This window comes from Convolutriloba macropyga, chromosome 5 (genome assembly GCF_964194025.1).
Source record: "Convolutriloba macropyga chromosome 5, txConMacr16.3, whole genome shotgun sequence".
Lineage (NCBI taxonomy): Eukaryota > Metazoa > Xenacoelomorpha > Acoela > Convolutidae > Convolutriloba > Convolutriloba macropyga.
In genome coordinates this window covers 11,948,167-11,963,805 of record NC_134472.1, presented here as the reverse complement: position 1 = coordinate 11,963,805, position 15,639 = coordinate 11,948,167, and the positions used below count along the sequence as shown (strand labels likewise).

Genomic DNA, 15,639 nt, shown 5'->3' with positions numbered 1-15,639 from the left:
GAGAAAAATGCTTTACACTGAGGTTTTCTCTTGTACGATCAACAATGGCCTCTTTTTAGTAAACACTTCTCAAGCTCGAAGACCCAACATCAGTAAGATCCCGGACCTGAGTGGCCCTTCAGCTCTCACGTGCAACATCTCCAAATTGCGTCTCAGAGAGTTACAGCGCTGAACCAGCACATTTCAAGAGTGAAAAATTAGTTCAGTTCTGAAGCATTGCATTTCCCAGAATATTTTAATTTTCTATAAGAGCAGTTTTACTTCATTCTGATTATAGAGTTCGCCCAGCTGAACTTATCCTGTATAGTCTGAAAATTACTCATTCGCCAAAATTGAGTTTGAGCACAAAAATGCCATACTTTTGTAGCCTAAAACTGTTCATTACTATAGTACTATGCACACTATTTATAGATAAGCTACTTTGTTGTCTATTACCACAAAACTCATTTAGCTTAGTGGTTACGACTTGCTACCTAAAATAAATGGTACAATTACCCACGCGGAAGTTGGAATCTCATATAAAGCAAACCTTGTTGGCGGGAGTTACGCTGAACATATCTTTTTCCTGGAATAATTTTTACACAAAAATCAAGACTGGTCGGGGTAAATTTTGACATGAACAGAATATTGACCATATTAAAAAAACAAAATGTCTCTAGACTGATTCAACACTGATTTGCTACCCAAATTAAATGTTACAAGTAACCACGCGGACGTTGGAATCGCATATAAAGCAAACCTTGGCGGGAGTTAAGCTGAAAAATTATCATTTTTCATGGAGTAAATTTTACTCAAAAATCCAGACTGGTCTGTGTAAGTTGTGACATGAACAGAGTACTGGCTATCCTTAAAAAAAAAACAGAATGTCTCTAGACTGATTCAGCGCTGATTTGCTGTGCCACCAATCTCCGGGTTTTGTGATATCTGTATTTTAGTTTTTTCCAGATAATTTCTCAGTGGAAGTAAGCAACGAACGGTCAGAACTACCTGAGCAGAGGTGCTTGAGCCCACTTAATATACAAAATGCTTTGATCCTCAGAACAGCAAGCAGAGGTTGAAAGAATTATGTTTAGGCTTGTTAACACACTATGGCAGTATGAGAAAGAATTTATTTAACATAGCTGGCAGATTGCCAGAAAATAGCCGCAATAGATTCGTAGATCGGCAGTCTAAAAAAACAGTAAAAAAGACAGACCAAAAAAATTCGTCTTTTCATTGAAGGCTGGTCTGTTATATTTTGATTAAAAATCTGTAAAGTTATTGCTGCCTCTATTAGCTGCTCTCAAATAAACTTCATTTAGAGTGACACACACCCATTTGACCTTATCTCTTTGAATTAAAGTAAATAAAAGTCAATTTCAAAGTGAGGAAGTCATTTTTGAGAGTGAGGTAAGTCAAGTGTGACCAAAAATTTAATCACGCGCATGAACAAAAGAACTCGCTCCACTAACAGCGAAAAATGACGTCACACATGCAATTCAGTTGAAATTGCATGAACAAATGAACAAAAAGTGGCTGTGACGTCATATGGTCGTAACAAAAATCATGACGACGAAATAAAAAAACATAGCAGGACAAGTCCTGACGTACAATTCAAAGAATTTTCATTGACTTAACAAACAACTAGACCTAGAACGGACAATGAGTGAATTGGGAAAACCATTTCTAAAAAATCAGATGAAAAAAAAAACAAAAAAAAACAAAATCAATTTCAAAATGCTGCTAGGGAGAACAAAAAACCACTAGTGAGATATGTAATTTTGATTCTAACAAAAAACTAGGTCCTGAATGGGCTGTGAATGGATTGGGAAAACTAGTTAGAAAAAAATCCGATCCAAAAAATCGAAAAAACAGTAAAAATCGGAGTGAAATTGCCGCATGTGAACAAAAAACCACTACCGAGAAACCGAATTTTTGTTCAAACACCGTTTTCTCACTCTACTTTAAAATTAGAGCGAAAAAATTCACGCCGCAAAACCACTCGCTTTTTCGCTCCATTTCCTGTTTCGGCGTGACCAAAATCACCACTCCAATTTGACTTCAAAAATCATGAAAATGTGTGAACAGATCTTAAAAACATAGCCGGAAGAATTCCGGAAGCGACTCGAATCACCAAAACTTCACAAAAAGCTGAAGCCATTACCTTTTGTATTAAACCATTAACTCATTACCTCCCCGGTTCTGATCTAAAAATCGGTGAAATTTAAACCACTGTCACCAAGAGAAAGAAAATGCAGCAAAATTTTATTATTGAAAACGTTTGGTAACGTTAAAAAAGTCTGAAATTTTTAGGATGGTCGAAAAGCTGATAGCCTGACAAAGCTGACAGGGCCATCAATTGACCTCAGATAATTATTGATTCTAATCTCAAACAGATCGCGAAAGCAAACGTCAGATAAAAACTTTTCAAAAAAGACAGGAAAGTCAAAAGAATTCAAAAAAGAGTGCTCAAACTTAAGAATTGAAGAACCACTACAATTAGATTTCTAATCACGGCAATTAAGACAAAATTAATACATGATTCTTCCTTGTTGTATATATGCTAGACAACATGATTTCATAATAATTCAAAAATTAAATTTATCATAGAAAAACAAAAGCAACAGAATAATATTCAAATGCAAAAAATCGTCTAAAAACAATACCAGGCCCGGAATAAAATTGCAATGAATAGGAAGAAGTAGAAATGTTGGAAAAGACTTTCTAGCAAACTCCCAGTACTGCTTTATTTTGAATTAAATCAATTGCAAACCGAAGAAATCAAGATCTAAGAAAAAGCTGAATTCATTCAATTTTTTAACAACTGAAAAAAATCAATAAAACGAATATAAAAGTAGGTGCCAGGACAAAACTAGAATGATACAAACGAGAATGTGAAGAATATGGACACAATGTTCGGAACACCGTAACAAAAAGACCAATTCTTGATTTTTGAAAGTTAAAAATCAAATTTAAAAAAATCAAGAAAAACGAGTACATTTCATTGATCAGCATTCGAGACATAAAAGACAATGAGTCATTCGAGACAAAAATCCAACTTGCTCAAGAGAATAAAACAAGAAAAAGCAAAATTTAGACATGCGAAACATTAAAACATTTTGCAAAAAAGTGGTCAAAAAATATTTAAGACTGCATTTATGAAAAAAATTTATCTGTTTTTTCAAAAACTTAAGACCAAAAAATGATTGCTTTTTTATTGAAACGAAATTAAAGTCCCTCATGTTCCCCAAAATACTATTTCTAGTAATTAAAAGCAAAATACAAACAAAAAACTGAAAAAATTGGCAAAAAACTACGAAAATCGGATTAGCAAATGTACAATTTTATGAAACAAAGTTACATCGAGGTAGAAAGAGGCATTGAGTATATGAATTATCAAAGGGAAGTTGCCATATTAACTGATTTTTGACAAAAAACAGCTAAAAGATCCAAAAATGAAGAAATTAATAGAAAAAAAAAGCCAAAAATTAACTAAAAAATCAAGAAATATGTGCCAATTTCGCATTTGAAACGCAATTTCAGGCTATGCAAAATACTGTGCTATCAATTTCCGGGGTTTACATTTCAACATAGCATCGATTAAAAATTATTTATACAAAAAACCAAATTACAAGCAAAAAAACTAGGCCACTTAGACGAAAAAACGGCTAAAAACGGTTATCTATATGTGCCATTCAGTCAAAAACTACTTTTCAATATCAAAAAGTCATTCACTAAACTCAGCGCATGATCAAAAAACTTCTCTCGCTCAGAAAAAATTAGTTCACACTGCAATTTTACTCGCTTTCGCTTTTAGGTCAAAACATCGTCTGAACGAATAGTACTTCCGGTAAAAAAAAAAAAAACCTTAAGAAAACCAATACTCCTCTTCGAGTCGTAAAAAAAAAAGACAGCGCCCCAATACAATTCAAATTCTTTGAATTGTAAAAAAACCAAGAGAAGGCCAATAATAGCCCCAGCTATCGCTGTGCGGCTATTAAAAAGAAGTGCTGTATGTATATGCATTTATCGTAATTTACATCATTTTGGGTTTTAGACTCTAATTTGGCTAACTGAAGTAACTTCAATTCCTTGAAGTAACTTCAATTCCTTTTCAAGGTTTGTTATAGGTTCAAATTGTTTTAGGTATGACAACAGGTTGGAGCATTATACAAACGCATAATACCTCGATTCTTCCTCAAGTTTACAGCGCCAAATATAGTAATAACCGTTAGGTTTTCAACAGAATATACTGACATTTCCTTCTTGAGTTTCAAACAGAACAGATCAAAGTTTTTTTTGGATATTTTCTGTTCTCCGCATAACAAAGTTTAATTTCAAAAAATTCGATAGTCTTTGCTCGGTTATTTCGACAGGGCAGCCTTTTCATGAGACATTGTGACAAGTATGGAACTTTTACTCACTGTAATATCCAAACCTCCACAAGCGTCTAAGATGCTGACTATCACCCCATCTTGGACGATGCCCTCCAATTCTGAATCAGACACAGTCAATGCCTCTCTCGTAGTAATGTTGATCCTCTCAGGGCAAGTTTTCTGGCACGCTTTCCTCTCATCAAATACGAAGTTGGACAAAGCCTGGCGAGTGTCACACGCAGTGCAGTTGCATTTTTTGTTTTGCAGCTAACAAACACAAAAGCATAGGTTAGGTTACTCAAACTGAAAGGATATACCTTCTAACGCCGCATGAATTCATGTCGAGCGACAGGCGGGGGCAATTGAATTCAAAGGGGGTGTAGCTTAGAAATGTTTAACGGGTGCAAAAAACCCCGCCCCTCAGGGTTTCGAACACCTGACGTCCATGACGCCACTCCAACATCTTCAGCATTAACCTAAAATTGCGTTGCTTCTTTTAAGCACGCAATCGCTTTTAGATTAGCAAAACTTTATTTCAAAAGCAAAGCTACTTAGATCACTCACTAATGAAGAACTCAAGCGTGAAAAGTCACTCAAGAAGTCAAAGAATGTTCTAGAACAAGAGCGCAAAAACGGTCAAGAATTTTTTTTAATAAGAAAGACGCACAAGTTTACAACACGAGCCTCAAACTTTGTTCGAGAGCAAATAGCATCTGTGAAGTTCTGAATTTTAATGAGAACCGCGTAGTGGATCAAGATGTCAAGCTAGAATTTCGAATTGACTTTAAATGACGACTTTAAAATGACGACTTTAAAATGACTATAGAAACTTCTGGCATTTTGAATTGTAGCACTGCAGATTTTCGGCACGCTATAACGTGCACAGACGTATTTTAGAAATTTAATAACTGCCTTATTGCGGCTGAGCTTAACAACTCAGAAATCAAATTGAATAGCGCTTCAAGGCCATTTCAAGCCTTAAAGCTAGAATAGCGTGACAAGCGAAATTTAATGCTACATTCTATCGAAGCCAAACGGATTTGGTCATTTTGTTCAACTTTTATATTTAGCAACTATTATTAGTATGTAATCGTCATATATGAAGTGAAACAGAAACTCAAACTTTAATTACGCAATTATTGCCACGTATTCAAGTGTTCACAATCACACAAATTTGTCTCAAACGGAGCAAGAGATACCCAACATGGTAAGCCAGATTCGATGAATTTTGCGATTTTTATACTAATTCAGAGAGTGCGGGGCACCGTATAAGGTATCCCGAACCCCAACTTCAGTGCATTCAGAGAATCTTACGACATAGTAATCTACCACCAATCAGAGATGCAATTTTGACATGTACGGCAGTATAAATAGAGCTTGAAAAACTACCAAAAATCAGTTGAAACTTGTGAAATTTGTCTTATTAAACTGACATACAGTGCGTATTGAAGCACACTTTCTTGAGCGGTAAATTACTTGTTATCGTGTCTTGTTTCTGTAGATCATATTAGTGATTGTACAGTTTTAACTTTACTTTGACTTGTGAAAAGAGAATTAACTTTGATATTCTCAAAACTTTCTTTCTGAGGAACGAAGTTCCTAAGTAAGAGAAACTTTGTGCAAAGCATAAAGTCAGTTTCTCTTACTGGCTTTAACGAAGCCTACTCTAGTTCAACATTGGTGTTATTGAGGCCAATTGAGAAACAAAAGCTGATAATTAAATTAACTCAGTATATTCAAATCTGAGGTGAAACTTGTTGTGTTATTTCTCAAAGACAATTCTACCGATTCCCTTTTGTGGTTAAGGAGATATCATCGAAAAACCTCTAATTTGAGTCTATTTGGTTATTTAAAATTTTGGATTTTTGCTTAATTGAAGCGAAGTTATTTGTTATTTGGCAAAGCTCAACAAATAGTTGTTTGAAATTATTGAGTATCAAGTAATGCAACGGCATTCTAAAGTATAGCGGATAATACAGTTCACAAAAGTTAACTGCAAAAATACAATATCCGGACAGATTTGAAACCGCTGAAACGAACTGGGCGGTGTAAAGTTTTCCTTGACTTTGATAGGAGAGCAGCCGTTACATTTGGTCCGCCGACCCGGACAGTGGAAGGCAAACTGCTGTCCCATCTGATGAAGAGAGTGCCAAAGGCACCCCCCAAAGAAAATCAAACAAATCAACAGCGCAACGCCAGTGAGGCAGAGCGAAAGTTGCGAGTGCACTTCACAAATTACGTTGAAGAACTAACCTCGCTTAAAAAGAGCAAGCAAAGCAAAAGGCAATCAGGCAATCCTAACACAATCAGCAGAGAGGAGCTTCAATCAACAGCACAAAGGTACGACAAGAAGTTCCAAGATTTATTAGAAGAAGTCAACACCAAAACAGGGATTGGCTACAAAATTATTGAAGATTCAGATCGACCCAACAAACTAAAGGTCCTCTACCAACAGACTGTCCACCTCCTAGAGGAAGAAATACCCAAACAACTGCAGCGTCGAAACAAGCTTGTGCCCTACCAAGCAAATTTCGTTGAAGAACATCTGAAAGAAGCAAGGAAGTGCAAAGCAAGTTTGGACTATCATTGGCTTGCATATATAAGCAAAGGCACGCAACCAGCAATGAATGCAGAGCAAAGCAACACAGCTCAAGCAGTGAACGACAGCGAGAGCAACAACAACTACCAAACGGACAACCCAGTTGCTCAAACAGTGCAAAATGGAGCAACAGCAAGTGGCCAAGAGACGGAGAATGTTTCGGAAACATCTTCAGCAAAGCAAAGGCGCGAGGAAAGGATGAAGAAATTCGATATCGAATTCGAAACCAAGATGCGACTGGAACAGGCACGGTTCGAGCGGAGGAAGCTAGAGCTAGAAATGCAAATGAAGGAACTGGAAACCAAGCATCAACTGCTGGAGGAAGAGCGTGAGCTAGAGCGCAAAGTGAAGAGAACAGCATTAGAGAACGATGATGCTCGTTCCCAATCCACTGGTGCTCGAGACAAATCGCCCTTCAACTGGACCCCCAAGAAAAGAGATGTCTCTGACTGGGCCAGCAGAATCGACAACCTTCTAACACCAGATCGATCAACAACTCGCTTCGAAGTAACCCCTGAAGTGAACAGGCAAAGTCACTTCTCACGATATCGCAGTTCACGAGACCGATCCTCAAGTGTTGAAGACCGAGACGTTTCCCCCAGAGCTGGTCTATTACGATACAACACTGGCTATTCAGGTAGTAGTAGCCTACCAAAGCTGAAGTTGAACAACTTCGACGGGAACCCTCTCGAATGGCCGGAGTGGTCTAGTATGTTCATTGCTACAGTGGATCAACGACCAATACCAGACTCAGAGAAGATGAGCCATCTGAAGACTCTGCTGACAGGCAAGGCAAGGTCAGCAATCTCTGGAATGGGCTATTCTGGACAGTTCTATGGTGCTGCATGGAGCATTCCGGGGAGGAAATTTGGAAGGCCTCATGTGATCATTGATGCACAACTGGAGAGTCTTCGCAAAGCAAGTCAGGTGAAACCACACGACTCAACAGGTCTGATCAGTTTCTCAGTTATTGTTTCGAACTTTGTGAATGTGCTCAAAGAGTACAAGCAGATTGGTGATCTGCAATCAAGCTCGACATTGTACATGGCAGTAGATAAACTACCCCAAGTTCTCAAAGAGAAGTGGTGGTTCTATGTTGATGATAAAGATGAAGATTGGCCTGATCTGATTATGTTTGAAAAATGGCTATCAAGGATAGCATTCGTGCACGAAGGGTTTTCAGCTTTCAAGGGAGAGCGAAGAGAAGAAGACCGAAGAAGCACAAATAGAGACAAACGGTTCTCGAAAACGTCGAACTTCAGTGCAAGTTCCAACGTGAAAGAAACGAAGCAAATGCAATGTGATCACTGTCCGCTAGCTGATGGCACTCATAAAATATGGAACTGTCCACTATTCAGGAACATGAGTGTGAATGATCGGTACGCAGCAGTGAGAAAGCAACGCTTATGTTACGGATGTCTAGGCAAAGGACATGCAATCAAAGATTGTAAAGTCAATGCGTGCGGCATCAATGGATGCATCAAGAAGCACAACCGATTGCTACACTCAGAAAACCAAATGGACGAGGGCAATCATGCAGTCAACGTAAGCGCAGCAACAATCAACCAGAGTAACGAAGTTACTAGCTTTCTTCAGATAGTTCCTGTCTCAATACAGAGCGGTGGCAACAGGCTGAACACATATGCTTTCCTCGATAGTGGATCAGCGGTTTCATTCATCGATCAAAGTGTGCAAGAAAAGTTACGGGCCCAAGGCACCGGTGTGACGCTCAACATAGCTGGCATACACGGAACGAAGGATCTGAAGACAGAAAAGGTTCCTCTCAAAATAAAGGGACTACATTCAAAGGTGCATTCAATCGAAGCGTTTGCACACCCGTCAATCTCCCTGGGAAACACAAACTACAACTACAACAAGCTGAAGCAAAGCTTCAACCACTTGAGTGTTTTACCCAACAAAAGCTTCAACTTGATGGAAGTTGGCATCATCCTTGGTCAAGATGCTTATGAGCTACAACGCCCATTGGACTATAAGATAGGAACACGAAGTGAACCTTTCGCCGTTCTAACAGAGCTAGGATGGGTAGTCAGTGGACCCATGACGGGCAAAAGAAGACAAAATGTTTGTCATTTCGCCTTCACTGAAGATGTGAAAATGGCAGAGAATATTCAAACCTGGTGGGACGTAGAAACCTATGCTTCCAAAATCAACGTCGTCAGTCAGTCAAAGAAGGAACTGCAGGCACAAAAGATGCTAGAGAGTACGACAAAGTTCACAGGCGAGCGGTATGAAGTGGGAATGCTGTGGAGTGAACCAGAGCCAAACCTACCGAACAATTACAGCTCAGCCTTGGGTCAGCTTTACTCACTGGAGCGAAGATTCCAAAGGGACCCAAACCTGAAGAATTTGTATCAACAGTCAATAGATACAGATGTAGAAAAAGGATTCGTAAAGATATTGGACGAGTCCGAAGTGAAAGGCACCTTCGGGAAAGAATGGTATTTGCCACACCATCCAGTGCTAAACCCGAACAAGCCTGGCAAAGTAAGACGTGTTTGCAATGCTGCCTCAAAGTACAAAGAAGTATGCCTCAATGATAAGCTACTAGCAGGACCTGATCTGCTACACGGCTTGATCGGAACAATATTCAGATTCCGCGAAGGACCAATAGCCCTGACAGCTGACATCGAATCGATGTTTCTACAAGTGCAAGTTCCCGAACAGGATAGAAGTTGCTTGAGGTTTTTATGGCGTCCAAGAACTAACGAACCTGTTCAGATATACGAATATCAGCGTCACGTATTTGGAGCTAAGAGTTCTCCAACTTGCGCGAACTATGCTCTCAGGCGAGTGGGACTGGACAACGAAAAAGAGTATCCAATAGCAACCAAGGCAATACAAAACAACTTCTACATGGACGATTTCATCAAATCGGTAGAAACCCCTGAAGAAGCAATTGAAGTCTTCAATCAACTACAACCTCTTCTGTCACAACACGGATTCGAGCTGAAGAAGTGGATAAGCAACAACGATGAGGTTACCGAAGCAATCCCAGAGGACTTGAAGTCAATCAGCAACACAAAGGAAGTCGAAGTGGAACCCAATACGGAGGGATCCTCAGTGCTAGGACTACAATGGACCGTTACTGATGACAGTCTTCAAGTATGCAGAGGTACAAACAAGGAAGTTGAAGCACCTATAACCCAGAGGAAGATTCTGTCACTGGTATCTTCAGTATTCGACCCGATCGGATTGTTTGCTCCGTTCAGTGTTCATATGAGACGACTTCTGAAAGGCATCTGGACTAAGAATGGACAACATTGGGACAACGAAGTGGAACCTAGTGAAGAAGAAGAATTCCTGAGATGGAAAGAACAACTTCCAATAGTGGCTGAAACAAGCATCGATAGAAGATACTTCAACAGAGAGAGGGATAAAACTGAGCTTCATGTGTTTGCTGACGCATCTGAAGACACGATGTGTGCAGTGGCCTATCTACGTTCACAACCAAAAGAATACTCAGCTGACTTAGCATTTGTCATTGGAAAATGCAGAGTGGCACCGATGAGGCATCTTTCAATACCACGATTGGAGTTGCAAGCGGCAGTCATGGCAGTGAGGTTGAAAGAACAGATAGTCAAGGAACATGAAATGAGGATAAATAGTTGCAGTTTTTGGTCAGACTCAACTACGGTATTGCAGTGGATACACAGTTCCCATCGCAAACAACAAGTGTTTGTGGCCAATCGAGTAGCTGAGATACTAGATACAACTGATGTTTCACAGTGGAAACATGTGAGCGGTATCAACAACCCAGCGGACATTGGCACCAGAGCAATCAACATTGAAGAACTCAAGAGAAGTGAGTGGCTCACTGGGCCGGCCTGGTTGAAGCGACCAGAAAGCGAATGGCCACAGCAGGTGAACCTCATATTTGCCTCAGATGAAGAGAATATACCCTCATCAGTATTCATGATAGAGGCTGAAGAGAAGAAAGCGGTTATCCAGTGGGAACGATTCAGTAACTTCAACAGACTAGTAAATACAGTGGCATACGTACAGCGAGCATTGAACAAACACAAACCAGCAACACTCGTAGTCAGCATCGAAGAAAGAAGAAAAGCAAAAGCAACAATCTTCAAGCTACTACAACAAGAACAGTTTGGTGAAGAGATGAAATCTCTCGAAGCTGAAAAGAAAATTCCAAAAGGCAGCCAAATTCTACAATTCTCCCCCTTCCTAGATGAAGAAGGACTTATTCGAGCCAAAGGCAGAATAGGCAAAAGTCAATTGGACTTCAATGCAAAGCATCCAATTTTGCTACATTGGAAACATCATGCGGTTGAATTATTCTTGCGAAACGAGCACAAGGACAATCAACACGAGGGCACTGAGCATGTAAGAAACATTGTTCAGCAGAAGATGTGGATACTGGGCATACGGAACGCCTTAAGATCAATCAAAAACAAGTGCGTTACCTGCAGAAAAGGCAGAGCACAAACGATAGCACCAGTCATGGCAGATCTACCCGAAGAGCGGTTAGATGCTTCAACAGCCTTTACAAATGTTGGAGTTGACTACTTTGGCCCTTTCATTGTGAAAATTGGGCGAAGAAACGAAAAGCGATGGTGTTGTCTCTTTACTTGTCTAACTATGAGAGCGGTGCATATAGAAGTGGTACCTAAGTTGGACACTGATAGTTGTCTCAATGCAATAATGAGATTTATTGCACGAAGAGGCAAACCGAATACGATCATCAGTGACAACGGAACAAACTTTGTTGGAGCTGAAAGAGAGTTTGCAGAGTACGTTGCGGCATGGAACAAAGAAGGGATCGAAGAACATCTAATTCAACGAGGAGTCAGATGGAAGTTCAACCCACCCGCAGCACCACACTTTGGAGGAGTATGGGAGCGGTTGGTGAGAAGTTGCAAGAAAGCAATGTATGCAGTGTTGGGGAACAGATCAGTCACCGAGGACGTTCTTTCAACAACGATGTGTATTGTTGAACAGACATTGAACGCAAGACCTTTGACTCCAGTCAGTTCAGATGTTAATGACTTAGAAGCATTGACTCCCAATCACTTCTTGCTTGGCAACAAGAACGTTTGCTTACCCTACCTACCATGCGCGGAGGAATTTGTCGATCATCGAAAGCTCTTTCGACAAACTCAAACCTATGCAAATCTCATATGGGACAGATTTCGGAAAGAATATCTGCCAACTCTGAATAATCGGCAAAAATGGCGATCTACGGCGAACGAAACCCTTAAAGAAGGCGACCTCGTTTGGTTGATCGAAGACAGCGATAAGCGTGGATATTACAACCTAGGTCTAGTTACTGAGACCATCGATGGGTCTGACGGTGTGATTCGATCAGCGATAGTTCGAACGAACGACGGAGTGTACAAGAGACCAGTAGTGAAGCTCGCCCCAGTACTACCTGGAAAAGATGTTTTCGCGATGGAAAACAGGGCCGGCGATATTGCGGCTGAGCTTAACAACTCAGAAATCAAATTGAATGGCGCTTCAAGGCCATTTCAAGCCTTAAAGCTAGAATAGCGTGACAAGCGAAATTTAATGCTACATTCTATCGAAGCCAAACGGATTTGGTCATTTTGTTCAACTTTTATATTTAGCAACTATTATTAGTATGTAATCGTCATATATGAAGTGAAACAGAAACTCAAACTTTAATTACGCAATTATTGCCACGTATTCAAGTGTTCACAATCACACAAATTTGTCTCAAACGGAGCAAGAGATACCCAACATGGTAAGCCAGATTCGATGAATTTTGCGATTTTTATACTAATTCAGAGAGTGCGGGGCACCGTATAAGGTATCCCGAACCCCAACTTCAGTGCATTCAGAGAATCTTACGACATAGTAATCTACCACCAATCAGAGATGCAATTTTGACATGTACGGCAGTATAAATAGAGCTTGAAAAACTACCAAAAATCAGTTGAAACTTGTGAAATTTGTCTTATTAAACTGACATACAGTGCGTATTGAAGCACACTTTCTTGAGCGGTAAATTACTTGTTATCGTGTCTTGTTTCTGTAGATCATATTAGTGATTGTACAGTTTTAACTTTACTTTGACTTGTGAAAAGAGAATTAACTTTGATATTCTCAAAACTTTCTTTCTGAGGAACGAAGTTCCTAAGTAAGAGAAACTTTGTGCAAAGCATAAAGTCAGTTTCTCTTACTGGCTTTAACGAAGCCTACTCTAGTTCAACATTGGTGTTATTGAGGCCAATTGAGAAACAAAAGCTGATAATTAAATTAACTCAGTATATTCAAATCTGAGGTGAAACTTGTTGTGTTATTTCTCAAAGACAATTCTACCGATTCCCTTTTGTGGTTAAGGAGATATCATCGAAAAACCTCTAATTTGAGTCTATTTGGTTATTTAAAATTTTGGATTTTTGCTTAATTGAAGCGAAGTTATTTGTTATTTGGCAAAGCTCAACAAATAGTTGTTTGAAATTATTGAGTATCAAGTAATGCAACGGCATTCTAAAGTATAGCGGATAATACAGTTCACAAAAGTTAACTGCAAAAATACAATATCCGGACAGATTTAAAACCGCTGAAACGAACTGGGCGGTGTAAAGTTTTCCTTGACTTTGATAGGAGAGCAGCCGTTACATGCCTAGAGCATCTATTATATGTTAGCTACCATTTTTTTGTACCATACTATATCATAACAACATATTTAAATTTCATACTTCATGCCATATTCAGTACTGAATTTTTCTTCACTACTGAACGTTAGAGTCTTTCAATGACCATAATGTGATCATAATAAAGTTAGAAACAGCTTCTGTGATACTAGTAGAAAACAGTTTTGGAACATAATTCCAAAATTATTTCACATTTTTTTCAACATTTTTTATACAAAAATTTCTTACTTATTTTATTTTATCAGACATTCTATGCCAAAAGCTCTTTCAAAAGTTCTTGCCAAAATTATTTTCAAAATTTCCTTCACATTTTTCAAAAGGCTTATTCCACGGAATTTAACAAAAACTCTATCACAAAAAAGCGCCGCAACTGTGCTGACAAGACAAGCAGGATCAAAAGATGTTTATGACGTCTCAAAGAACTGAGAGATACTAACGAATTTGCTATCTGAGACGATGACTGGCAGGTCTTCCAGCTTGTCACAGGAGACAGAATCAAAGTAGTCCTCCACTTTTCCGCCATTGTCACACTTGCGGTTCATTTCACTCACCACACACCTCAAATGAACAAAAAAAATAGTTTGCGGGACAAAAAACAGTCCACTTTAGGAGACAGGTAACATTAATATACCCGAGATGATCTGATAATGATTCGTATAGTCTGACCAGAGGTGAGATCAACCATAGCAAATCAAACTCCATTAAGATCAATAATAAAAACATTGTTTTTCATAACTGGAAGAAAAAAAACACATTATAGGTGCATCCACTGATCTGTAACAGCGCCAAAGGGCAGTTGTGCCTCATCGAATGGCTTCTTCATATGACCATTTTGACCTGCATTTTGGGACGTGACTATTTTTGAGAATAAATGACCGTTTTCAGAGTTGATGAACTTTTCGCTCATTTTTTCAGAGGCTGGTCGTTTTCAGTTGCTCTTCCTAATAATGCCGGTCAAAGTGCTCATGTTTCATATGCTTAAATTAACGAGAACACATAGGGTTTTCCATTCTCCCTAACGATAGCCGTCAAAAATGGCAGTTAAATATCTTTTTCGAGCGAAGTTCTGCTAGAATAGGGAACTTACTCAATTTTGCTCCTGTCAACATCGTTTAGCTGACCATTGCAAATCTTGTTTCTGATGTCTACTGTTCTCACTGCGCAAGTTGTACCAGTTTCATTCACACACAGTCCATCTGTGATCTAAAAAACGCACTTGAATCAATGCGAGCGTGGTTTGATATTAGGCAAACTCTTGGTTAGGAATAAAAATTTCGGTAGAAAATCGGCATAGAATTCTTTAAAGTTATGTATCTGCATCACGTTGAAAAAGGAAAAAGTTCAGAAATAGTTGACAGATAACTAACATCTTTTTCATAAAGTGTGGAGTTGAAGTCATATAAGCGGCCCTTGTTAGAATTTGGCAGTGAGTCCATTATATCTGCAACTTCGCAATAGAGACTCTCGGTCACGGGGCAAAATTGTTTAAATTTGTCGAACACCAGACTGTTCAACGCAATTCGCGACAAGCAGGAACAGGGATCCAATTGGATCTGCTCAACAACTGAAAAAAATGAGTTAAATTTCGGAGATTTTGTCTACATTTGCTTATAATACACTAAACATTTACAATTTAAAGATGTTTAAGCTCAAAAAAATGAAAATTGAAAATTTCTTTTAAATAAATGAGAAAGTTCTCAACTCGTGAAAAATTGATTTGTAAACCTCGATAATCGATAGTCAAATTAAGCAATTAGCTTCGCCATAGTATAGATAGATAGCAACAGATACAAAATTGAACTGAGGGAGTTGATGATGTCAATTAGAACAAAACTGGCAGAAAAATCAAATGTAATTGAAAACTTGAAAACAAATTCTAGAAAGTTTGACTTGGTCAACTCTGGAAGCCCTAAGAAGAGACTTTTTTAATAAATTGATTTCTCGATTAAACTTGGACGCGTTTAAGTCTCAACTGATCTGAGAATTTGTAGCAAAAAAATTCACAGAGTTAGTGAAATCACTTATATGGAAA

At 38.8% G+C, this 15,639-nt stretch overlaps 1 protein-coding gene across 3 annotated transcripts in view; it reads right to left on the bottom strand.

Moving 5' to 3' along the window:
• The window catches only part of LOC142339141 (uncharacterized), a 171,986-nt gene that overhangs the window by 54,490 nt on the left and 101,857 nt on the right, over positions 1-15,639 (bottom strand). For all 3 annotated transcript variants that reach the window (XM_075388898.1, XM_075388896.1, XM_075388897.1), the window contains 4 exons: positions 14,975-15,171; positions 14,695-14,810; positions 14,045-14,165; positions 4,404-4,622 (listed from right to left, as the gene is read on the bottom strand). In XM_075388898.1, the coding sequence (XP_075245013.1) occupies positions 4,404-4,622; positions 14,045-14,165; positions 14,695-14,810; positions 14,975-15,171 (653 nt within the window). The remainder of the gene's footprint in view (positions 1-4,403; positions 4,623-14,044; positions 14,166-14,694; positions 14,811-14,974; positions 15,172-15,639) is intronic.